The 24,533-nt window shown below is 40.8% G+C and overlaps 1 protein-coding gene across 11 annotated transcripts in view; it reads left to right on the top strand.

The window, feature by feature from the left end:
• Positions 1-24,533, top strand: part of SEMA4D (semaphorin 4D) — a 38,167-nt gene that overhangs the window by 4,739 nt on the left and 8,895 nt on the right. For 4 of the 11 annotated variants that reach the window (XR_006016943.1, XM_042033532.1, XM_042033539.1 and 1 more), the window contains exons 4-14: positions 1,386-1,484; positions 2,616-2,709; positions 3,650-3,763; positions 4,686-4,837; positions 6,066-6,241; positions 6,364-6,520; positions 7,316-7,538; positions 7,898-8,022; positions 13,823-13,995; positions 14,213-14,256; positions 18,175-18,381. Coding sequence is in view for 10 of the 11 variants with exons in the window: in XM_042033532.1 (XP_041889466.1) it covers positions 1,386-1,484; positions 2,616-2,709; positions 3,650-3,763; positions 4,686-4,837; positions 6,066-6,241; positions 6,364-6,520; positions 7,316-7,538; positions 7,898-8,022; positions 13,823-13,995; positions 14,213-14,256; positions 18,175-18,381 (1,564 nt within the window). In the remaining variant the exon portion in view is untranslated. Of the gene's footprint in view, positions 1-1,385; positions 1,485-2,615; positions 2,710-3,649; positions 3,764-4,685; positions 4,838-6,065; positions 6,242-6,363; positions 6,521-7,315; positions 7,539-7,897; positions 8,023-13,822; positions 13,996-14,212; positions 14,257-15,369; positions 17,838-18,174; positions 18,382-20,217; positions 20,243-24,533 lie in introns of those variants that run through there. The other 7 variants (XM_042033535.1, XM_042033537.1, XM_042033540.1 and 4 more) reach the window with 5 other exon arrangements.

A 24,533-nucleotide genomic window follows, 5' to 3' on the forward strand; every position in this document is an offset into this window, starting at 1 on the left:
TACTTCTTTTCCTTGACTGACCACTGATGACCATCAGTACATTGTTCGAACACGAGGTGTGACAGATATTTAAGGTTTCCTCCTTGTCTACCTCTTCAGGATGGGATCAGAGAATATTATTTTTGTTTTCCTGTTCAGCTGGGGTTGCTGCTGATAATACTGACATACATCCATGACGAATATGGGATATGAGTTCCTCCTATGCATGAGCATACGTTTAGCAGACTTGTGTGTGAATCCCCACAAGACCTCTCAAAAATTCCTGGTGGGGTATATTAGACCCCATAAATATGTACTTCGACTGAGCTCTGAATTTATTTTCTTTTATTTTCTCCTGCTCCTAGTTTAGCAACTCACACTTATTACCAGTCATACTTTTTCCTCACTGTACTTCTAACCTCCGAGTAGTTGTATTTATGTTGAGCCATGATGTTTTGCACAGTACAATAGTTTCAAAAGGGTCAAGGAATTAAGCTACTACTGCTATTTCTTACACTTAAATGGGCAGTTCTCTCCCCCACCCATCAGCACCATGCTGTATAATGCCAGCAGAAAGCATTCATACAGCTGCTCAGGGGCCTCATCTGGCAGAAAACTGGTTTTACACTCTTCCCTCCTGCAGTGTTTTCCCACACAGTCAGAGAAATACCTAGTTTGTCTTGTAAGAAGGAATAGTAAGGTCAGTGCTTAAGCTTGCTTAAGAAGTTCATGGAGTAGCAGTTCAGTGGAGGGATCTGGCAGTGTACCAGCAAGAGTTAAGGGGTATTGTCGAAACTGTTTTCCCTCTCTTTAAGTGGATGTTTAGAGTTGTTTCACTTCATTATTATTAAGAATTTTTATTGTATCCTTCATTAAGGGTTTTGCTCAAACTCCTTGTTCTATTTCAGACCAAAAGATACTAAGGAGCTTCCTTAGATGATATCAAGGACTGGAAAAAAAGAAAAAGGATGGCTATAAGTGACAAAGCTTTGTAGCTAATTTAAGGGTATTAGAGGTTTTGCGCTTAAGATACAGCCTTGGCTGTCACTGTTTCATCTAGGTGTACAAGGGATGACAAAGTCTAAAACTCACTTAATGTTTAACTAGTTGTTCCCATGGACTTGGACGTGTGTTTGGAGCTTGTCCTTCCATAAAACAGCTTGGGGTGGACCCTGCTGAGCATGCTATCCTGCTAGGACACTGAGGTAGCTGGAACACTACTGGCTGTAGGAAGCCACCTGCTTCTGGAGCTGTAGGGACATGGCATCCCAGTGTCACCCATGTGTCACCTGGGCTTGCTGGTATGATGTGGCATAAGAAGTGGCAATGGACAACGTTGTTTGTTTATGTTGGAATGTAGAAGCTATGGTTTATCAGACTAGTCCTTTCCTCATCCTCTATTACAGACAGAGTGTCGTAATTATGTGCGCGTCTTGCAACAGCTGAATGATACTTTTCTCTACGTGTGTGGAACTAATGCATTTCAGCCAACATGTGATTACCTGGTAAGAAATGTACATGTGTTTTGACCCAGCAACAGCTGTAACTTAAAAGCAACTCAGATAGAAAATGAGTTAGTCTCCATTTCCAAAATTGTTGCATCTTCACTGCTGGCTGTATGGTTAGGAGCATTTATTTCACTGTCCCATCATAATGGGAGAGTATGGAAATAAACGGTGCTGCTCCTTTTTCAGAGCACTTAATGAGTTACTGATTCATCTTGTCTAACTGCAGATTTACTTTTTCTTAGCTTTTATACTTCTTTATGCATTGTGCATTAGCATGAAACCAGTTACTGAAACTAAAATTACATTGTTTGCCACTTCCCATTACCAAATCTCCCTGAAATTTCTCAGATTCCTGTCTCTGCTTGTCTCTGCTCCTGGCTGTGCCTAAGACTTGTAGTGCTGAATCCTTCAAACTGAAGTCTTGGCACAAAATTAAAACTCCCTTTTCTCGCTGCTGACTCTTGTATCATTTTCCTTACTGCAGCTCTTAGTAATTCGAAAATTGAGAAATCCTGTAATTCTTTGTGTCTTTAGCTTCTAATACCTTCATTACATAGTATAACTGATTACTTCCCCAGGACTGTGTCTACATTTCAGCTTTCTGATCCTCATTCTCTTGATTTGTAAGGGATTTATAAAGTAGCAGCCAAAGTGCTCTGTTGCTTTTTAAAGCGTAGTTGGATTACACCATATCTCACAAATTTAACGTCATCTCAGAAAGTTGCTTAATCCATCTCAGAAAGCCTTTTTGATTTCTAAGACTGTTTTTTTCAGGCTAATTGAATACTTACAAGTTCTTTCTGTGTATCAGTTAACTTCTCTGCCTTTCCTGCTGTCTAGCTTTTTTGGGTACTCTTTCTTGAGGTCTGTCTGGATTTAACTTTTCATCTTTTGCTCTTTTCTGCTTCCACCCTCACAAAATTACAGGAACACATTTCCTCTCTGTCTTTGGGACTTGATAAGATTTTCTGAAAACACATATGCCTTCTATAATTTCACACAAAATGCCTTTGATGCTGGAAGTTGATGATATAGCCCATTATTTAGTGTTTAGTTTTTAGCTAACTTTGCACAAGTTGAGTGGCTGAAAGAAAAAAGTGCTAACAGTTATTTTGTGATTTTCAACAGAATTTAATTTCATTTGAACTTGGAGGTAAAAATGAGGATGGTAAGGGCAGATGTCCATTTGATCCTGCTCAAAGCTACACATCTGTTATGGTTGGTAAGTTCAGACTTTGCATCCTGGTTCTTATGTTTAAAAATGTTCTATCTTTTCCACTGTCACTCTCACTGTAATTATCAAAACAGTAGCTTGCGTCTCTATTTTTTTGTCTTTATTGTGTATCTATATAGACATTAAAATACTTACATAGTCACCCTAAGCATGTTCTTTAAAAGGAGAACTTCAAACTCATGGTTGTTTTGGAAGCAACTTCTAAAATACCAGTCTTCAAACTGTATTTCCAGATGTTAAACATACTTAGTCCAGATAGTCTAAATGTATTTAGACTGCCCTTGTAGTATCAATTACTGTAATTTCAGTAAATATAGCAAGTAGTATTGTTAGCTATCCTGAAGGCATGCAGCAGAATAGGGAAGTGAGATACTTACTGCAAGTGTACTTACTGCATGGAAAGACACCACTGAATCTTAATTTGGGGAAGCCAGAATTTGTGGCTTTACCTGCGTGTCTCAAGATCAGAAGAGAGAAGCTCAATATAGCATGCAACAGGAAATGAGAACAATAGAACATGCTCCCTGCATTGTGCCTAAATTCGTACAAGTTGAATTTGAGTAATGGTGGCATAGAAAGAGAGGAAAATAATTCCAGACTTCTGATGCATTTAAGTAAATTTGCATGTTTTAACTTAAACTGTAGGTTTTCATGGTAAGTGTTAAGGTACCACAAAAACAACATTGACTTTTGTCAGTTCTCATGTTAGAGCAGTAGTAACAATAAACCCAAGTGTGGAAAAGTGTTAGGCTTGAGAATGATTGGCAGAAATGTAAACATAAAAGACATGTGTAGGGCAATTCAGAGGAAATCCATGTTTACCTTTTCTTGTGGGAAGTTAAAACATATATATAGACTTACAAAATATTTATGTACCCTTTATGGTATCCAGTCCATAAGTTCTAACATACTTGGTTTTGTGTTGAAGATGAGGAGCTTTATTCTGGGACTTCTTACAATTTCTTGGGAAGTGAACCTATTATTTCACGGCACTCTCATCAGAGCCCTCTGAGAACAGAGTATGCAATTCCTTGGCTTAATGGTAAGTGGGCATGAGAACTGGCTCAAACAAGTCACTTTTCCTTTTTCAACATCACACGTACAGGGTCTAAGTGTCTGACCCTGGGTAAGGAGTAATTGTCTGGTATCTCAAAGAGATGGATTTTGTTACACTGGCATACACTATGAGTGTGTGCCCTCATGCATGCCATCAAGAGACTTTATTTTGAAATTTCAGGATTTCTATCAGCATTGGTCATGAAAACAGCTTCCGAATATACACGCTTCAACTTGACATTAACAGTTTATCTCTTACCTGCTTGTTCATCTGTGCAATAATGCAGCTTAGTTATGATATGGTAAGGAATGGAATGGTTTTGGTCTTGAATTGGTTCTCAAATTGAGATGATCATGGTTCCTGATGCTTTTTAAGTACCTCAATTTCAAAATTCACTGAGTTTTGTGAATGCTCAGAGGTTTGAGGCTTTGTACCAAAAGGACCAAAGTCATGATCACTGTCCAAAAAGCACAGGATTCTGAGTTTTGTAATACATATTGTAATGGCACTGTCATTCAGTGCTTCAGCTAATAGCTGAAATAGAGGAGAAGCAGGCAAGGGAAGGTTACCTCTCCAGGCCCATTAGAAAACCACATTTGAGTGTGAACTGAAGAGTGCTGAAGTAATGAGCTGTCAGATCATAGAGATCTCTCAGGTATCTTAGTGCTTTCACATAAGTTTTATGGGGCTTGGGTTTTTTTTCTGTTTCTGGTAGGTTTTTGGTGGTTTGGTGTTTTTTAGAAATCCTATTCATGTTATGAGCAGCAAACTGTGTAAGCAGGTCAGTGAGTGGAGAGGAGGGAAATGCAGTGTGGAGTTTGGGTGAGACACAGCTTCTGAGGGTCTTTGAGGGGATCAAGTTAGTAGTCACATATGTAATAGAAAATTCTTCTGTTTGTATCTGTAGAGCCCAACTTTGTTTTTGCTGATGTGATAAGAGCAGATCCAAACAGCACAGATGGAGAAGACGACAAGATATACTTCTTTTTCACTGAGGTGTCTGTGGAGTATGAATTTGTTGGAAAATTGATGATACCAAGAATAGCTAGAGTATGCAAGGTGGGAGATAGTTCAGTTTACTTTATCTCTTAGAATCTTGTGTGTGCGTGTTAAAAAGCATTCATTATTGTGGACTTACTGCCAGGTAAATGGAGATGTTTGAGTTCAGGGAATCTTAATCAATGAGCAGTTCCAATCAGTTAATCAGAACTAAGAAAGCCTAATGGCTGCTTTGTAAATAAATACTTGATCTAATTTTGCACAGTTGTGAGATTTCAGTACATCTGAAGGTTCTGCTCTTCTCTGGGAGAAAACAAAACAACCATGACAAAACCCAGCAACAGAAAAAGTGTCGCCCCAGTTTTCTTTGTAATTTTTTTTAAACAAGTACAGCTCCCTGTGAAGAAGTGACTTTGGTTGGAGCTGAGCAGATAGGATATGTGTCAGGTGACTTTGAAGTAGCTGTGTGCAAGTGAAACTGTAGCTGTGTCCACAGCAAAATATTTCTTGACTGTGGTGTAGCCGATGGTACTTCTGTGAAGCTGCTACAGCTGCCAGAGCCTGAGGGGAAATGGTCACCAGCAGCCTGATTCTGTCACACTTGCTGTGCTTAAACCTCAGTGTGTTAAGCTGATTCAAGTACATCCTCAGAAGTGCTGGTTAAAAGTCTTGCTGATTAAAGTTTTTTTCAGTAGAAAATGTTTATTTAACAAAAACTTTTTCAGTGGAATGTATCAATTTCCTTTTTTTTTCCAACAGGAAATTTATCTGGCTGTTTCATTTTTATGAGGTTGAAAGTTTTGACTTTACTGTTTTGTATTTAAACAGGGAAGTCAAAACATCAATAACAAGTTAGTGCCCTTAAGATTTCCATTAAACAAGGAGCTGGAGGCAGGTTTAGATGGGGCTTATTGTTGTGGCACTCTGTCCACTGACAGCTTGTGCACACTTTAAAAGGGGAGTATTGTGGAATATGAGAGCTTCATTTATTATATTATTATATATTTCAGACTGTTGTTTGAAATAGAAATCAGTGGCAGATTGCAAATCTGTAAGCATTTATACTTAACTGTTATAATAAATCTTGTAGATTTCCTTTAATACATTGCATACACCATTGGATAATGAATGGAAATATTAAATGGAAATATTAATAGTGATGCAATTTGCCCTTTTATAAGAGAAGTATCAGAGCTACATCTCAAATATCAAATATGGTTTTTAAATGCAAAAATGCTGCTAGTTCTCCTCACAAACACTTTTTTTTTTTTTTTTTTAATATCATAAGAGGGACCAAGGAGGATTAAGGACCTTGCAGAAAAAATGGACTTCCTTTCTCAAGGCCAGACTGATTTGTACCATCCCTGATAAGAATTTAATTTTCAATGTTATCAATGATGTTTTTATTCTCAAATCTCCAACTTTGAAGGAACCAGTGATATATGGAGTCTTCACCCCGCAGCTGTAAGTGTGGTATAGCCTTTTCCTGGATAAATTCCTTTAATCTCAATTCGTTACTACAAGAAAATAGTAATTACTCCTGTGTTTTGTTGGGGTTTTTTCCTAATGTCTTCCTGAACTTACAGGAATAATGTGGGGTTGTCAGCAGTGTGTGCGTACAATCTGTCTACTGTAGAAGAGGTTTTCTCAAAAGGAAAATACATGCAGAGTGCTACAGTAGAACAGTCTCACACAAAGTGGGTACGATACAATGGGGAAATTCCTAATCCTCGACCTGGTGCGGTAAGTTTCTGTAATCTTGGATCTGATGACTTTTTTAATGCTCAGTAGTGAACAGACTAGGCATTAGTTACTAGACATTAGTAACCTACTAATGATTCATTTGTTTGCCCTCACCTGGTTACTTCTTGTAAAAACTTTGTAGAAAAACACTCAAGTGTTCTGAACTTTTTATCTGGGAATCAAAGTCTTTGGGTTTTGGGTTTTTGAAATTTAGAATTAAGTTATTTTCTGGTTTTGTATTTCATTATTTCATTAATTATCTTCTCATTGGGAAATAGAACTCAGTTTACACTGGCAACATCATATACTTTTTAGTTCAGATGAAAAGAAATACAGCAACTGTTGCATTGTCACAGTAGAATCAGCAGGTTTATCCAATGTAGTGCACTGCTTTGCAAACTCAAACTTTCCTAGTGCTGGGTCTCCTTCCAACTTTTCTTACTTCCTTACGTTCCTTACGATCATATTGTTGCTAGTGCTTAAAGAAGTGATGGTTAAAAGTACTGAAAATGCACGAGAGCACAGGAGGAATATTTTCCTAGAATATGTTTTGTACCAAAACAAAAACGTAGTCCAAAACTCAGGGGTTAGTACATCCCTGAAGCCAAAGTGCAGTGAGACCTGAGAACCTTCCTTGCTACAATGAGAATAGTGTACAGGTGTGGTTACTGGCCAAAATAATGTGGAGAAGAAAATGCATACAGCTGCTGTTAATTGTCTTTATTTTGTACAAGTAAATGATACAATTTGGTTGTCTTTTTTCCTTTTTCACCCCCTCCTTGTCCCCCCTTCTAGTGTATAAACAATGAAGCCAGAGCATCAAACTACATGAGTTCTCTGAATTTACCAGACAAAACATTGCAGTTTGTTAAAGATCATCCTCTGATGGATGACTCAGTGACCCCAATGGGAGACAGACCTCGGCTAGTAAAGCGAGATGTGAAGTACACACAGATTGTAGTTGACAGAGTCAGAGTACTCAATGGCACCATCTATGATGTTATGTTCATTGGTACAGGTGAGTTCTACAAAACACCTGTTTCTGGTGTTTTCACACCAGCTGATGTAAAAAGTAAGATGCCGCAGTAAGTGGACAATCTTAGGTGCTTTAAAAAAGTATCACGGGAAAAGAACTGCAAAGCTTCAACGAGTTCAGCAAAACCACACAATATAATCCCCAACTGGTCATTTTGTGTACCAAAATGTTACTTCTTGCTCAGAGGTCCTGATGATGGCAAGTTTAATGGTTGCCTTTGACACAGAGTCAAAGCTGAACAGCAAGCAAATTAGTGAGACAACTTGTAGCAATTGTGCAGGCTTTTTACCTGCCTTTTTATTTCAAGGATCTTACTTAAACATATTTCTCTGTTGTTTCAGATCGAGGAGCCCTGCACAAAGCTATCAGCTATGAAAATGGAATGCATATTATTGAAGAAACACAGCTTTTTCCAAATTTTGAACCAGTCCAAACTCTCGTGCTTTCATCCAAAACAGTAAGTGGTGTAAGCATCACAGCATTCATCTCATTTTGTTCTTTCACAAAACTTTTTTTTTTACCACTTTTGCGGCCCTGTGACAAGAAACAATCACTGTGCATAGAGCCAAAGGCTGCATTTGTAACTCACCATGCTGCAGCAATCACGTATTGCCTGCTGTGTTTCAGTATGTTTGGTAGGTGGCAAGCTTCTGAAGCTATGTGGACATGGGGAAGGGCCAGGGGAGCACAGGTGTGCAGGTCTTCGCTTGGTTTGCATGTGCAAAAGCTGGAAACTGTAAAGTGATTTAAGATACCAGATTTCAGTAATGGAGTAATGTAAAAGACCTGACCCCTTGTGGCCACTGTAGATTTGTGAGGAAAAATCCCTGGGGTTAAGGTTAGAGGAGTGGTGTGTGGTTTTGAGGAAATACACCTAAGAAGAGAGAAAGTCTTCTAGCACAGAGACTCATAATTGTGTAGCTAATTGATTTCTGCCGTCCCAAATCTCACAGGCTCCTGCATGCTGGATGAGTTGTGAGAGCAGTCACGTTGCTGCATCTGTGGGTGAGGACCTCTGGTGAGGTCCTGTCTGCCCAGTGGGGCACCAGCTGCAGCTGAGTGGCACAAGACCTGCTGCAGGCTCCAAACCTGGCAGCTGTCGTGCACCATTCATCAGTTGCTTGGTTTAATCCTGGAGGGGTTTTGTGACAGTAGGAGGATAATCACTGTGTGTAGTTTGTTCATGAGTTAGGTTTCTGGCCCTAGTTACTCAAACCTTCAGATCCATGAATGTATCTGTCTATGCCTAAAGTCACTTGTAGCATCAGTGAGATTTTCTGGGTTTCATAAGGAATGAATGCCTCTTTTGAAGCATCTAGGAGTAATACCAGCCTTTAGTAGCTACATAGTGATCCATAAGTGCTCTGCAGCTTAGGGATTTAGGAATACTTTGAAACAGCTTTTATTTTTGTGTGATATTTAATAAAATGTTGCATGTCAACATGATCAGCTCACTGGAACAAAGCTTTATGCCATAATTTTTACAAGCTCATCCTGCACACTTACTTATCCGTTCATGCTTATAATAGAAAGAAAGGACAGAGTATGTTTTTGCTAGACAAATGAAAATCAGGATTAAAACCATCTGTGCTTAGTTTTCCGTAAACGTGCTTGTATTATTTTTGTATGATACATCACACTAATCACACTTGTGTATGTGTAGATATACATTATTTTATTTGTATTTATTATTGTATTTATTAAGCAAATAAGTATTTGCTTAATGTGCAAAGAAAGTTTCAAATTACTTGCTTTGACAGGAAGTTTCAGACTTTTCCCTGTCATAAAAGACAGTGGTAGATAGCTCTTCTAATAAATATGCTAATACACATTTTTCTAATTGTGGGATCATTCCTACACTTCCTCAATTATGATTTGCCCATTTCAGGGGAGTGCAAAGAAAGAAATGGGCCTTAAGCCTGATACCAAAGACACATCATGTAGCAGTTTCAGCACACACTTGGTAGTGAAGACTAGTGTAGAAATACTGGTAGTGTAGAAAAATTGAATTTATTCGCTCTGGGTGGGTCCAGGTGCCGTATGCTCAGTTCCTCAAGGATATCCAGAAAGGGGACAGTAGAAGGCATGGCACAGAGACTGCATAGGGAATGCTCTGTCTTTTCACAGAGAAACTTCTCTCAGAGCTTGGAATTGAAATAAAACACTGCTTCCTGCATTGTCACAGTGGAGAGTAACAGTTTGTATCTTCTGCAAGGGAAAATCTCCATGTCGCAAGTATAATTGTTGACGCATAAAACTAAACCCTGAAGTAATGATGCCCAGTACATTCCTGTAAAACCAGAGGTCCTTTTCAGTGATGAGAAGTGTGCCAGGTGCCAGAGCCATGGTAACTGTATCGTCACGGTACCATCCAAGCAGGGATTCCTGCTGCTTCCTAGCCTGAAAACGCAAGTCTCTGCCTCCACAGTCAGTGGCTACCGAAGTCCACCACTGAACTGTGATATATGTCATGGCATACCCACAGCAGTGGATGTACCACAGAAGGGTGATCATTACCCTGATGGTGGGCTTTAGACCTCTCTGGAGTCAGAGTCCTTTCTGAGTGTATTTTTTGCTAGTCTCTAGGTTCTTCCCATAGTGTGTGGAGGGTGGTGGGACAGAGTCAGATGAGCTTACAGTAGATTATCTTAACTCCTGCTTGACCGGAAGGTGTGTCTGGATTTTTTTTAAATGGTTTGCTCAGCTCGCTGCATGTTCCTTGAACTTTTGAGTGCATGAGCTGGGAAACAGGCCAAGACACTACAATCCATGCGCAGTGTTGCACTGTTGCAGCGTTACCCAGCAGGGCACTAGAGATGAGCAGTGCTTAGGGCACTGTGGAAATCTTGGAGCAGAATGGGAAACTTTCCCTAGGAAGTGGGATGTCTCCAACACTGTAGACTTCCTTCTGTGAGCACTGCATCACAGTCCAGCACTAATCTATGTCAAATATCAGGATGGAAGACTGCATTTGAACGTTCGTTTGACTGTCTTTCAAGCTGTATCTTCCAGCAGTACCAGCAGTTTCTTTTTTGATCCTGTTTTATCTCGCATTTTCTAGTGTCAAGAGTTTCCTTGAAGGTTCTTTGCACACTTTATATTCAAGAAGGATTCAAACTAATTTGTGCTTGGTCTTGCAGTTTCCTCTAGAGACTTCCTCATGATCATTGCATTAAAGAGATTGACCTGTTCCGAGTTCTCATGGAAGAATCTCCTTACATCCTTAGTTGAAAGAGCAGAGCATCAGTGAGCCCCAAAACCTAAATTCAGCCCTAAGATGCTCTGTCAGTTCTTTTCTTCAGGGTGTTTACGATGTCAAGACCAAATGTCTGCACCTGAACGTGAGATTTTTGAAGAATATTTCTCTACTTTAAATCCTTCCTTGCATGTCTGCGCATCATTTTGTGACCATACTCATCCTGCTGGAGTCAAGCAGTCTCACTGCAGACATGACTCCGAGTACATTGCTGTGTACTGAGATTGGTATGGCTGCAGTACAAGAAGAGCCATTCTGTGCTTGGATCCAGCTTGTTTGCCTGACAGCTGCAGTAGGGTGCTGATAAACGTGCTCGGTGTTCTGCTCAGGGTGAAGCCAGCTCACTGCTGAGGTGGGGTGTGCCATTCATCTTCTTATGCAGAGCCTCTCAAAAGGAGTAGTGGGTCAGTCGCGGTGGTTTGGGACTGTAGCACAGGTCCATTTCTTGAGGCTTTGCTTGATAATACGGAAAGTTAGAGTCTACTTTTAGCCATTGTTTTCCCTGAGCTCTAAAGCAGATGAGTGAAATACGGCAGCTGCCTGCCTTTTATAATAAGGATGAGTGTGGTCTTTTCCTGCGGTGCTTAGAGTCAGACTCTGAGTCAAACTCAGGGGATTTGGGATCCCCAGCAGCAATGGTTCAACAGCCATTCTGATTATATTCCCCTTCTCCTAGGTGTCTTGCCAGTGCTGTTTCCTTTGAATACTACCAGTGTTCTTCCATAAGAAGCATTTGGCTCTCATAAGGGGGATGCCGATGTGGCTGCAGAGACTGGCTGGCTGGAAAGCTGAAAGCAGTAGGGCTGCTTTGGGTTAACAGGAGCAGGTCCTGCGCAGAGCAAGCCTTGCCTCATAGAAGGATTATTGCATTCATATTTCTGGAAAAACTGTGTGATAAAGTGTGAACAAACCTCTCTCCTGCCCTCATTAAAAGCTGCTCCCAGAGAGAAAGGGGCCCTGGCTCCCTCACAAATATCTGGTCCACACCTGGGTCCTGGGTCAACGATCCCAGATACCTTGCCTCACCACTATCCAGTTGCACACTTGTGCCCATAAGGTCCCAAACCCGAAGCAGCCAGGTGGTATAAGGCTCACGCCCCCTTCGCACAATGTCGTTTCGCATAGCACGGAGACTGTCGTGCGACAGGGACTCAGTGATGATTTCTGGCTCTGGCTCTCCTGCTGGTTGTGAGGGCCCTGGTTGCCCATCATCATTAACTGGTCGTACTGATTTGGTCTTATACTTCCTCCTTTGCACAGGGGCGACTGCTGCTGGCTGTGGTTGTCCTTGTGGTTCAGCTGGAGCCTGGATGGTTGTAATATCTGTGGGTTCCACTGCTGCACCATCAGACTCTCCCTCTTTGGGGCAGGGAGAGGGTTTCCCACCAGCTGGGGAGGTGTATTCCCTCTGCACATCTCACACATCTCCTTCATTAGTGCCCCTACTAAGTCTGGGTGGTTCATTTCTGAGGTGGGCTGTGGGGCAGGATCCCTAGTCTCTGGAGCCATGTCAGGTTCTGGGGCAGCACCCCTCGTCTCTGGGGTGGTTGTCTGGGTAGTTATCCAAGTCAATCTCACCTTACCTCTGAGTGCTAAATAGAGTAGGCCTATCAGCACCACTTGGTTAATATCTAGAGGTAATGTAAACCCTTCCAATGCTGGTGGGATAGGCGCAAAGAACTGGTTGAAGGGTTGGGAGAAAACTTCCCCCGGTGTTACTGCCTCACGGAAGGTACCATTATTAACATAACCCCAAAAACATGCACTCAGTGTGAGATAGCCTTGTATCCATGTGCCCACCTTCCAGGGGAATTTAAAAATCCATTAATTCCTCACCTTATTTGACCCATAGTGCAAACTGGATAACAGTCATGATACCCTTAGTTGTAGGACCCATGTTTAGATAAGGAGCTGCAAATGGGAGAAATATAGCCACGACCACCTGCCACCCGAACCAGGGTAAGCTAGCCCACATGGTGCTGCCTAATGAGGTTTCTCTATTCAGCACACAAAAATCAGGTTACCCAGGAATTGTTACTCGTTTTTCGCCCTTTTCTCTCAATGCCCTCGAACCGCACATTGGGCGCCAAGATCTGTCTTGGTTTGAAAAACAGGTGTCTGCTGAGGAAGGCAGGAGCCTGCCTTGGAATGGAAAATGTACCCCCCTTCCCTCTGAATTATTATAATTTTGAAGTTAAGGGGCTTTCAGGCAAAGATATGAGAAATAGGAATAATAGTTCCTTACTAGTATATATAACAAGGCAATAATACAGAAACCCTGGCTTAACCTGACAGTCAGCATACAACATGACGCCCTGCCAGGCAGGGTGGTGGTAGCAGTCTGATTAAGTGGTGGCTGCAGTCCTCTTTGAAGTGGTTCTGTTGAATTGGTGATCCTGTAGAAGGGTCTGGTCTTCCTCTGAAGGTCCAGTGGTGGTTATGTAGCTCTTGTCCTCTGGGAATCCTGTAGGTAAGGGCTGCCTGTGGCCTTCCAAACCTCAGATTATATCCAGGTAGGAACGCTTGGTTCCTCCCCCTGGGCGGAGCATCTCACAATGGGATGATGTAATTTTATGAGTCATGCAGTGAGCCTAGATGGCTCATTAACAGAAGATACCTCTCTGGAAGGAGTTATCAGGGATCTGTCACAGAAGAGAGAAAGAACACTGCCCTACCTGGTTTTAGCAGATGGTGATAGAATACATACTTTTGGTTACATCTTACATTGTAACCTAAGACGTAAAGTCATAGTTAGACATGATTACTTTCCACATACCTGTTTCAGCTTTTTGTTGTCTTTTTGCACTTTCAGCGCTGCTGCAATATTTCCAAGATAACTGTCTAGAAATAAAAGCTAATCAAATGCTTATTCTCCTCAGGCACCACTTTTTACAAAATGCCTGTATGTATGCACTTTTTAATAATATTTAAATTGTTCAATGAATTGGATTGTTTGGGTTTGAGAAAGTGATTGGTTGTGATTTTTTTTGTTGTGCTTTGTTTTCTTTAGGGCAGAAGATACCTCTTTGCTGGTTCAAATTCTGGTGTGGTGCAGTCTCCAGTGGCATTCTGTGACAAGTACACCACTTGTGTTGACTGTGTTTTAGCAAGGGATCCTTACTGTGCTTGGAAACCCCTTGAAGCTTCCTGCATTGATATTTTTAAAGAAGGTGAAATGGAAAGGTAATAGTATCCTTTGGTTACCTTACAGTTACAATCAGTATTTAATCAGTCTTACTGATGATTGGAATTTTAAAAATTGAATGTTTTCAGATACAAACTTTTTCCTATCCATTTATGTCTGTTAGTTCTGTTTAGATGAGTCCTATTTAGTACAAAAGGATGGACAGACTTTAGGAAACGAGATTTGAAGTTGTAATGGTTGGACTTCCTTTTACAGGAGCTGGATTCAAAACATAGGTGGAGATGCATCTTCTTGTTCTGGTGAGTTAGTCTTTGAAGAGCTCTGTCATATGTCTAGGTGGAGTGGTGAAAGAGTTCTGTTTATTTCAGCTTTTATTTTGTGATTATCTGGACATTGATTTGCATTTAAATAGGTATGGGATTCTGCTTTGAATATTTGAGCATTTATACAACCTGCATGTTGTCTTAAAAACTGTCTGTGTTTGTATGCATTTCAGTATGCAGTGCACAACCCCCTGAAATGAATGGGGGCACCTCAACAGTGACTTGTGAATGAAAGCAATACCAGAAGTACTTCTAATGCAGAGGCCTCTGTCTCTTTGATGCAGCATTTGACATTCTACTGTGAGCTTTGACAAGTGCTTGGTTATTGCTGCTAGATCAGATTAAATGATTCTATAAAAAAAGCTGGTTTTGTGGTGAGAGGGGAGGGGGAACTCAGCACATGATACAGAGCAGCTGAAGTACCTTCCACAGTGCTTTAACCAAGTAACCACAGGTCCTTTCTTTATAGTATGTCCTGCTGCCACCAGATCAAGGAGATCGTAAAGAGGAGTACAGTTACAGGAGATTTGAGCTGCAGTAAAAAAAGCTCTTAAGAGTTTGATGTACTCACTTTTTATTTCTAATCCTAGCAAACTCTGGACTGCTATGAGAGCTTTGCCTGTTATTTTTTTTGTTAACTTACAGGGTGGCATTGTGGGTGTGCCCTAAGTGCAACTAATCTTTTTTTTCAGAAGAGAGTTCCTAATTCAGTTTCCTCTTGGATATTTTGTAGTTGCTGGTTTACTTAAAATGCACTGATTGGATATAAAATGAGACTAAGTACAGTATCTTTCCCAAACAATGACTTGTCTCAGGTGTACTCTCAGTTGTGGGTCACTGAGGTCTCACTTGTCTAGAAGTGGAGGCTGTCTTAGAGTTGAGGTGTCCTATCTCTTAGTTTGTGTTGATGTTTCACGTGCAGCTTGGTATTCCACTGAGATCCTTGCATGCTGTCCACCTGGTCTTGTGAGGTGAATGCCATAATCTTCATGCTTCCAGTAAGACTGTAACACAGTCTGGTGAAGCTGTACAGATTAGAACAAACTGGAATCATTGCTGATACTCTGCACGTTTATTTTGATGTTCCAGATAAAGTAAGAGAGAATCCCCTACAGCATACATTCAAGCATGGGAGCACAGCAGAACTCAAGTGTTCTCAAAAGTCCAATCTGGCACAGGTAGTTTGGAAGTTCAAAGATGATGTGCTGAGAGTGGAGAGTCCCAAGTACCGTCTGCTGGAAAAGGCACTGCTCATCTTCAATTTATCAGAAGGAGACAGTGGTGTTTACCAATGTTTGTCAGAAGAAAAAGTGAAAAACAAGAAATTTTCTCAAGTGCTGGCTAAGCATGTTTTGGAACTGAAAAAAATGCAGCATACCACAGTGGGCCCCACTGTGACAGCCGCACCAACAGAAGGTAATAGTGATGTGCCAAAAGTATCAGCTGTATCAACCGAGGGGTCCACTGCTCACATCTCGACCACTCACATGGTACCAGTAACGACAGCAAGGATATTATCAAAGCCCATTGGCCCTGTCCTAACAAGTGTAGCCTCCAGCACAGAGCTCTTCAATTCAATTCCTGATGCAGTCCCGGAAAAGACAATGTTCCTCAAGTCAAATGATAACTTCCTGTTGATGTTCCTCTTCCTCTTCTTTTTCATCCTCTTTTTGTGCCTGCTCTCCTACAACTGTTACAAAGGCTACTTGCCAGGGCAGTGCTTGAAGTTTCGCTCTGTGATGCTGCTCGGTAAGAAGAAGACGAAGTCAGATTTTTCTGATTGTGAGCAAAGTGTGAAAGAGACGCTGGTGGAGCAGGGCAGTGTCAGCCACCAGAGTGGGGAACAGCCCAAGCCTGCGCACGACACCGGCTACGAGACCGAGCCCGACTGCGGGAACAGCCAGCTGCAGGCAGGGGACTCGCAGGCATCCCGCGAGGCCAGGGACAAGCCCTTCGATGTCAAGTGCGAGCTCAAGTATGCTGACTCGGATGTGGAGGGGGAGTGAAGGCCCCGTTGTCCCTCTCAGTGGCGGAAGTGAGCTGTGGTCCTGCGGCTGGCTATTTGAGCACGGAGAGCCTGGGTGTGACAGCTAAGCCATAGCAGGGGTTACATGCTTAAGCTGTACAGCAAGCCAATTTTCATTCAGATCTCACCAGATTAGAGAAGTGGTGTACTTGTCTGGAGACCGTAGCATCTTGTGTTGTACTGTGGTTTTTTCTATTTTTTTTTCAAATGGCCAGTTTCAGATCACCACTTGTTTATTCCCAGTTTTCCCCTCCAGTGAGTGCTTTGCTCTAGTAAAGCTACTTGCTTGTTCTTTGGCCATATTCTTCAATAGAGTGTAAAAGTAACTTTATAATTCAGTTGGCTTTAAAAAGTACTTCAGTCTACACATATTTTTAGTTGCCATTAAAAAAAGATCTAGTTTCATTTTAATTCCAAATTGGAAATTGAGTTTAGTTTATCAGATTGGTAAATTATAGACTTTTGTCCAGATTGGGACATTTTTTTTCTTTGCTCCTAGTGATTGTTTTTAGTTTTATGCTTTGTGTTTTGGCACACTAGATCTCTTTAGTTGGTTAAAGTTAATTTTTTTAACTGCTCTGTAAGTATCTTAGATTTTAAGGTATAATGGGGATAGCATTGCCTTGATTTATGTAAGACTCAGGGATAATCTTGTTTAAAGGCTTTTTTCTTTGCTGCTTTCTAGAAATGTAGGTACTACAATATCAGTTCAAAACATGGAGTAAGTGGGGAATGGGGAAGGAGGAAACAAATGCTTTTCTTTTTTTTTTTCCTCCCCCCACCAGCCAGCCAGCTGGACATAGTCACATTTTATTTTCTATACAAAACTGGATTTTTTTTTTTTCTTTAGTTTATAGAACAGTACAGGCAAGCAACTGTCAGTTAGCAGTGACATGGAAAGAGATTTCTTGCATTGTGGAAGCAAAACAGGAATCAAGAAGAATTAACTCCAACAATTCAGCTAGTGACTTGCTGGAATGGACTGTTAGGACACAGCCTGATGAGAAAACATTGCTGATTTTTTTCTTCTTTTCAGATTCAGAAATAACTCAGCTTCTTTTTGTGACAAATACTTGCAGCGTCACCCTTTCTGGATGATACCTTCACTCTCCTATGCAACTGGAGACTTGAAACTGGAGCTGCTTAAACAATCACTCCTTTGAACTGTTTATGTGAATCATGCCTGCTAACGTGAAAGTGTGCATTTGTTCTCAGCCTGGTTCACAGCAGCACTGTTTGTCTGTAAAAGCATTTTGTGTGCAGTACAGTCCTGAAGAATTGTTCCTCTCACTGCTTCTTTCTGTAAATATTGCTAGAAGTAGAATACATTTTAACAGTAAATAGCAGTATGCCTGGGCTGCTTTTCTGTGTTGAACCTTCATGCAAACATAATTTAGAACATCTTAGTGTAAACGGTTTATATTTTATAAGATTCAGTTTGGTTTTATTTTTCTATTTTTAATTATGTACATATAACAGAATAAATATTAAAATAAATTGTATTACATCTTGGCTTTTCTGAAACGTGACACAATGACAGTGCTTTCCATTTGGCAAGCACTAATGTTCCTTCAGATTTCCTTTGGGGGGAATGTAAAAACTTTTTGTAATTAATTTGAAGCAGCCTCTCAGCTTCAGTTGTATGGGTTATATATAACCCAGGGTGGGGAGATGGGAAGGATGGGAGAAAAACAACGTGGGTGAAGGAGGGAAGTGCTCTTCTCTAGGGGTCTAGGGACACTTCGTCTTACTACCTTTCTAAAACTCACTTGTCTTTTTGCATTATTTCTTCATTGTGTGATGTATTTCTTGCAACTTTTTTCCTTAGTACCCTTTTACTTTCTTTTCTGTCCTCTTCTGTCACACAGCCTCATCTCCTATACCTTTCCCTCCTACTGGTACCTCCTTTTTGTCCTGTGTGGGAAGTGATTCACCTCCTTCACCCACCAGTACCCAGCCTGATGTTTGGTCTAGCAAAGACCCCGTAAAGGTCATGTTGTTGCCACCTTTCCTAAGTGACCAGGCACAGCATGTTAGTATCCGGGGACCCTTCCACCTCTTCTGCCAAGCCACAGGTAAGTTGGAGGACCCCTGTATAAGCCAGCACTTTCTGCATTAAAGGTTTAGCTGTGTCACTGTGTACTGTGTAAGTTTTACTTTTCTGATGTTTGGGTGGGGGGGAACAAGAGCAGAGATGGTATCAGGATGCCAACATGCTCTTACCAACAGTGAGTCACTGCGAGTATTGTTTTGTATAATGGAGGCTCTGATTCAGCAATGCACTTTAGTATGTTAATAGGTAACTGATTTTATTAGGCTCACTTGCATGCTGAAGGAATTCAGTGAATCAGGATTGCACATGGATGTCTAGCAGGTAGATATTTCCATTGTCAGTGTGTATGCAGTTTGAAAATCACACTTTTATTGGATTTGAACTTAGCATATTTTCTGGACCAGGTCAGTCATTCTTTTTTCATGTTATTTCAAATGGTGAAGTACATACAGTAATAACAACTTCCATTTTATGACAGATAAATTATATGAGGTGTACAGGAGGACAAAGCTGTTTTTTCCATAGCAATTCAACATTTTTTTCAAGGTTTTTTTTAGATTGTTACAAATTACGGTTTGTAATTGCTGTTTTGAACTAAGTGTGGTTTAATGGATCTAAACAGGTCTTCATATGTAACCTTATTCTTTAAAAGAAGAAATTACACTAATTGAATAATTATAAAAAGTAGTGTTGTTCCATATTTGTGTCCATTAGTGTTATATGGAATCAGATCAAAATGCATAAATCTTTATAAGCATAGATCTTAATAAAGGCACTGTTTGTATTTCCATGGCTAAAAGGAACAACAGTGGGATGAAGGTTCTTTGATAGAATAGAATCATTTAGATTGGAAAACACTTTTCAGCAGTAATTCGTTCACTTTTGCCATAGGCAATTCAGAAACTTCATTGTCCACCATGGGAAAAAAAAGTTACAATAGCACAAAAGATTTAAACAGTTCGATAATCATACTACAGATCTGGACTTTATTTTTAAATTGCTTTTTTTCATCCAGCAGTGTCCATCTTAACATGATGCTGATGCTGTCCTTAAAAATTGTATTTGCCTTGGTAGTGAACTTAAGAAGGAAGGTGCAGTGTCCTAAAGTCAGCTTGTGGACTTCAGTCGTCAGGAGGTGTAGGGGTGAATAGTGTGAGAAGCTAACAACACCTGACATCCAAGGGATGCAGTAATGGCACAGGTGGGGCCAAGGTGACCCAGCTGTGGAAGCACTTCCAATGCCTCTCAAAGCAGGGAAGGACTGGACTTTGTGTCATGGATGGAGGTTTTGCTCCCTTTGGGAAACAAGGCAATTGGCTGACATCACACTCGTCTTACCCAAGATTACAACTTTAGTCTCTTGAGTTAAAAACCAAACAAACCAGCAAATGTAAACCAGCAAATGTAAACCATCACACTGAACTGGTGCAGATATTTTGCATCTTTCTGGGTCCTGCATGTGGGGATATATGAATTCATCCTGGGAGGGGGTTGGCTAAGCAATTGCTTTTGCAAGGAAGGTCTCTGCTTGGATTTGTTCAGATTTGTTCAGTGTCTGTTGATATTTCTTTATATTAACATAGCTGTAATGGAACTTTATTCTGCTCAGCTATGACTATCAGGTAAAACGTGTTTGCAAGGAGCAACAGGGTTAAATGAGACAGGCAGAGAGTTAAATGTTGTGCCTTGTCTGCAAAAAGGATATGGCATCAGTAAATGTATGATGCAAATACATAGATTGCCACATCATCCAGTCAAAAACCTCAAGCTTATTTTTAATTAAGTTTCTAACTTAATTGTTATTTTATCAGAATTGCTGAATCTCTTCCTTTTTTTAATTGTAAATATCTGTTTCAAGCTGTCTGGAAACTCGGCAGCAGTTGGTGAGTTCTTTTGCTCATCTCTTACTCATCCCCCGTGTTTTAACCTGAAAGCTTGCCTAAGGATAACACTTTACAACTTTGTAACTGGCTCATTTCCATAAGGTAAAGTGGATACAGCACAAACAGCACTTGTGGTAAACTGGTACATTTTTTCTGAAATATAAATTTTTTCAAGCATGGAGTCCTCCTGCCCTTCTGGAAAAGGAGGGAATAAATCTCCCTTCACAAATTTCTTCCCAGTTTGTCTCTCTCTAGTCCCCCAAAGAGTCTCACATTTCTGCAGAGACCTGTCTGCTGTGTGTGCATGGGCAAACATTACGTTTCCTGTGTACTTTTTCTAATAGAACTTTACTCTCCCATTACAGAATTTTAAAATCTTTGCAGGCAGTTGAGGCAAGCTTCAAATAAATTGAACAAAATACTATACCATCTAGTTCAGGGGAGAGACAGTGAGTTGATGATGTATGCACCTGCTGTATAATTTCTCTGGTGTGCTCTGTTGAAATATAGTAGGAACAGGCATTTTCTAGAGTTTTGGTTCTGCTCGGAGATGTTTTACTGGCACCTCCTCCCTCAGCTTTGGAGTAGTATCTCCATGTCGATAACTTCACAGACCAATGACATAGCTAAACTACACTGAGTGTGCTGTGCAACAGTGTAAATACTTCTATGATCAGAAATGCTGCAAAACACTGTGCTTTACCTGCAGATCGAGACTGTCCATGGTGTCAGGATGACTCCCTCCCTTAGTTTGTCTGCAGCTGGAGATTTTACATACTGCATTATTTCCAGTTTTGGTAAAAAAACCCAGGAGTGTGACCATAAAAGCTCTGTGAACTTGGCAGTATACTTTAAAGGAGTTATTATTTCATGGAGATATTAAGATGGGTATCTGGTAATACCCACGTACAATGCCTGTTCCCTGTGGTTATGCTATTTTAGGAGTACAAGAAAGTTTCCCACATCCGTGGAAGAAAAGATCCATAACTTGAAGAATCATAACTGCGGGTGGTTCACTAGAGGTTCCTCTTTGGTGGAGCCTGAAGTTGCACTGAAGGACATGCAGAAGGGTGGGAAAATACAAAATGCAATGCAGTGAAAATACAAAATGCAGTGCACTTCATGAGGACTGCTGCAGACTGAGTAAGACTCTTGAGAAGGCACCTGCAGAGTGAGTCTGAAAGAGGCCAGCCCCAGGCTTGTCCCGGCACCTGAGGGCTGCCTGTGCTCGTGTCACCAAGTGCTGGTGCTTTGCAGGTCCCAGCACAAGGGCTCAAAAGTCCGTATACCTTGCTGCGCCTGATTTTTTTTCCCCTGGGAGGAGGAAGTCGCCTGTCAGAGACTGATTTACCCATGGAAATGAGTAATTCATTCTTGGGTGAGGTTTTTTTGCATCATTTGCATGATTGCATCAGCCATGGTGCCCTGGTATGGTCTGGTCTGGTCTGGTGTAGAGCTCAGTCAGGAGAGGCATGGAGGTGAGCAGCATCCAGAGCAGAATGAGCCTGCCTAGGAATGTGCTTTGTGCTGGACATAATGTTTGTCCAGAACTACAAATGACAGCATTTAAATTACAGCATGCCAGCATCTTATAATGGACTTTACTTGGGTTGTTACTTTTCTGCTCTTACAAGAGCACAAATATCAAGAGCAATTTTTCATACACTTGTGTTTTATAACCAGTTGAAGTTGGTAAGTGGCTCTTAATTATGCCTATGGAGAGATACAATGTTAGTTTTTGAAATGTGAGAATGGTTTAATTGGTAGCCTTGAAAGGAAAAGCTGTGCATCTTCCAGGACAAATCAATCCACTGCACAAATATTTCAAAACTTTATAGAACTTTAAAGTTTCTATGCAGTATGTTTTGAGATTTACACAGTGATGCTTTCCTGAAGCAATACCCATTACTTTAATCTGTATGCTTAGTAAATGGTTGGTTTACCTTCCTGTGGGAATGGTAAGTTTGCACCATGTTAAACAATTTCATACCCCACTTCATGAATTGTCTGCTCAGCAGACCTTTGGTGTTTCATCACATGCTTTTTGACTCAATATCAGTCTTTGGCTACAGTTGTCTCATAGTAGCTGTTAATTTGTCATTTTGTAGATTTGTACAATTTTTTTCAATGATTTCTGCACTGACTAAACATTGCTTAACAGCACCTTGGCACTAGGTTTTAACCTTTCCTGTGTGCAGATCTCTTGACATGCCACCTGTTTATTATTATTTGGGACGCATGTAGAAGATAAGTTGAAAAATTAAGATTGTACCTTTAATATATAACAGAAAAGGGCTTGGAAGTTTTAAGGTTACAAAACTGGGTACATATCACAGACCTATTTTGCCTTAAACTCACAGACATTAAAGATACCCTTGTTGCTTTAGATTGCAGTATCTTAGGAATGTAATCTTTTTACTACAATGCTGGCGTTTCTTTTTTCAGATATAGGGCTTGCTGAGACCATCATAGCTAAGCCTGCATGCAAAACTAACAGCATTAAACGCCTTTGTAAGTGCTGGGCTCTGATGGTTTCCTTCACAGTGATTTCTGTAAGGAAATTGAAAATTCATTTTCATGAGGACTGTGACATGGATGATGCATTTTTAAATTCTATCATCAGCAGCAGATTTTGAAACATCTCTGTAGAAATTTCCTTTGCTGTGCAGTTTTATGTGTAAAGGCTATGTCAAGCTAAGAAATATGTGGAAAGGTGTGCAACAAGAATGCCTTTTCCTTGCCTTTTTTTTTTTTTTTTTACTATATTGGTTTTCCAGTAAGGGCTAGAATAAGTTCAGTGTAAAAATAATTTAAGCATAAAGCAAATTAAAAAGCATCAGGCATCAAATCAAGAAGGCAGAGAGCAAGGAAAAGAAGTAGAACCAAAAGTGTCTTACTTTTTTCTCAGAAGATTTCATCAATTTTTTTTCCTACCTTTTACAGTGTGCAGCTGACCACATTCGCACAGGTTTTTCCTGCAGAATGAATAAGAAGGTGTAGTTGGGAAACATCTTTTGTGGCTTTTGGTAGTTTATAAATGATTAAAACATAAAGAAAGGCCCTAAAATACCTTCCCATGGAAGATTCAGTCCACTTAGGACTAGAAGCTGTAGCCTGCAGTGGTTACTGCTGTTGTAATGTGTGTGAAACACTTGAAGCTGCAGTGTGCTGTAGTGTGTCTCCTGCACGCCAGTAGGTGTTGCAGGCACTCACCACTAAGTCTTACAGGCTGCATCTCGTGTCAGCAGAGGGCTTGGGGAAAGGAAGCCACTGCATGGTTTTCAAAGCCTTCCACTGGTACCTGCACACAGTTTGAATGAGCTGCCCTTTTGAGAGATTTACTTGTCAAAAAGTCTGTCGAGGCCAAGGAAAAGAGCTGGCACCTCTGCAGGAGTACCTCTGTGAAGCAGCAGCTTTGCTGCTTCGTTGTCTAGTTCAGCTTTTCAGCTTGCTTGGGGATTGGGTGCTGCATGGGCTGTCAGCAGAGATGAACTGACTAGGTCACAAAAGAGGCAGTATTCTCCATTTGAATTTAATGTATGCGATTTTGGGAGACTACGAGGGCTCAGGAAGAAGAAGTTTTGCGGAATCCATGTCAGCTTTTGTAGTGTGCCTAGGTATGTATAAAAGGAGAAGCTTGCTTTGCACTGGGGTCTTTGAGACCCAAATGCCTTTTGGGATGTCTTATTTCAGGAGAGGGGGATTCAGAGGTGTGTTTTGTTCCTGTACCATTTGCTTACAACAGTTTACTTGGCCTCCCAGTTTAGCTTTTCTTCTTTTGCAATTCAGCATAAATATTTCATCTGTTTTTCTCCTTGCTAATGTGGAACTCTTGATTCAGTAATGCCTCAGCTTGGAGCAGTACACTGGTAGTAACTCCTACACGCTGGCTATGATTTCCCAGTCATGCCTAAAGAGATGTGATGGATTTGGACTGGTATTGGAATCTGGAGCATAACCACAATTTTACACTGTTTTCCTCAGAACATCTTGCTACCTGCAACTGATCAGGATTGCAGCCTGGCTACCTGTACACATGTTTTTCTTGCCCATGAGAGCTACAGCCTGTAGACTTGTAATTATTAATCCACTGGTGTGGCTGATTAACTGAGTAATAATTTAGACCAAAGCTGTCATCTTTTTTTCAGCTATTTCAGCAGAAACTGCTACCAGAGCTGCCTCAGCATGTTGTGTGTGCATTGTCCCCACAGTGGAGATGAAAGTCTCATTTCCATCTCTTCAGTCATCTTCTGCTAGATCTACCTGACAAACAAAGCAAAAGCAGTAGTTT

This window comes from Corvus kubaryi, unplaced genomic scaffold (assembly GCF_017639235.1).
Source record: "Corvus kubaryi isolate FWS band 111438036 unplaced genomic scaffold, C.kubaryi_AGA036_p1.0 37357, whole genome shotgun sequence".
Lineage (NCBI taxonomy): Eukaryota > Metazoa > Chordata > Aves > Passeriformes > Corvidae > Corvus > Corvus kubaryi.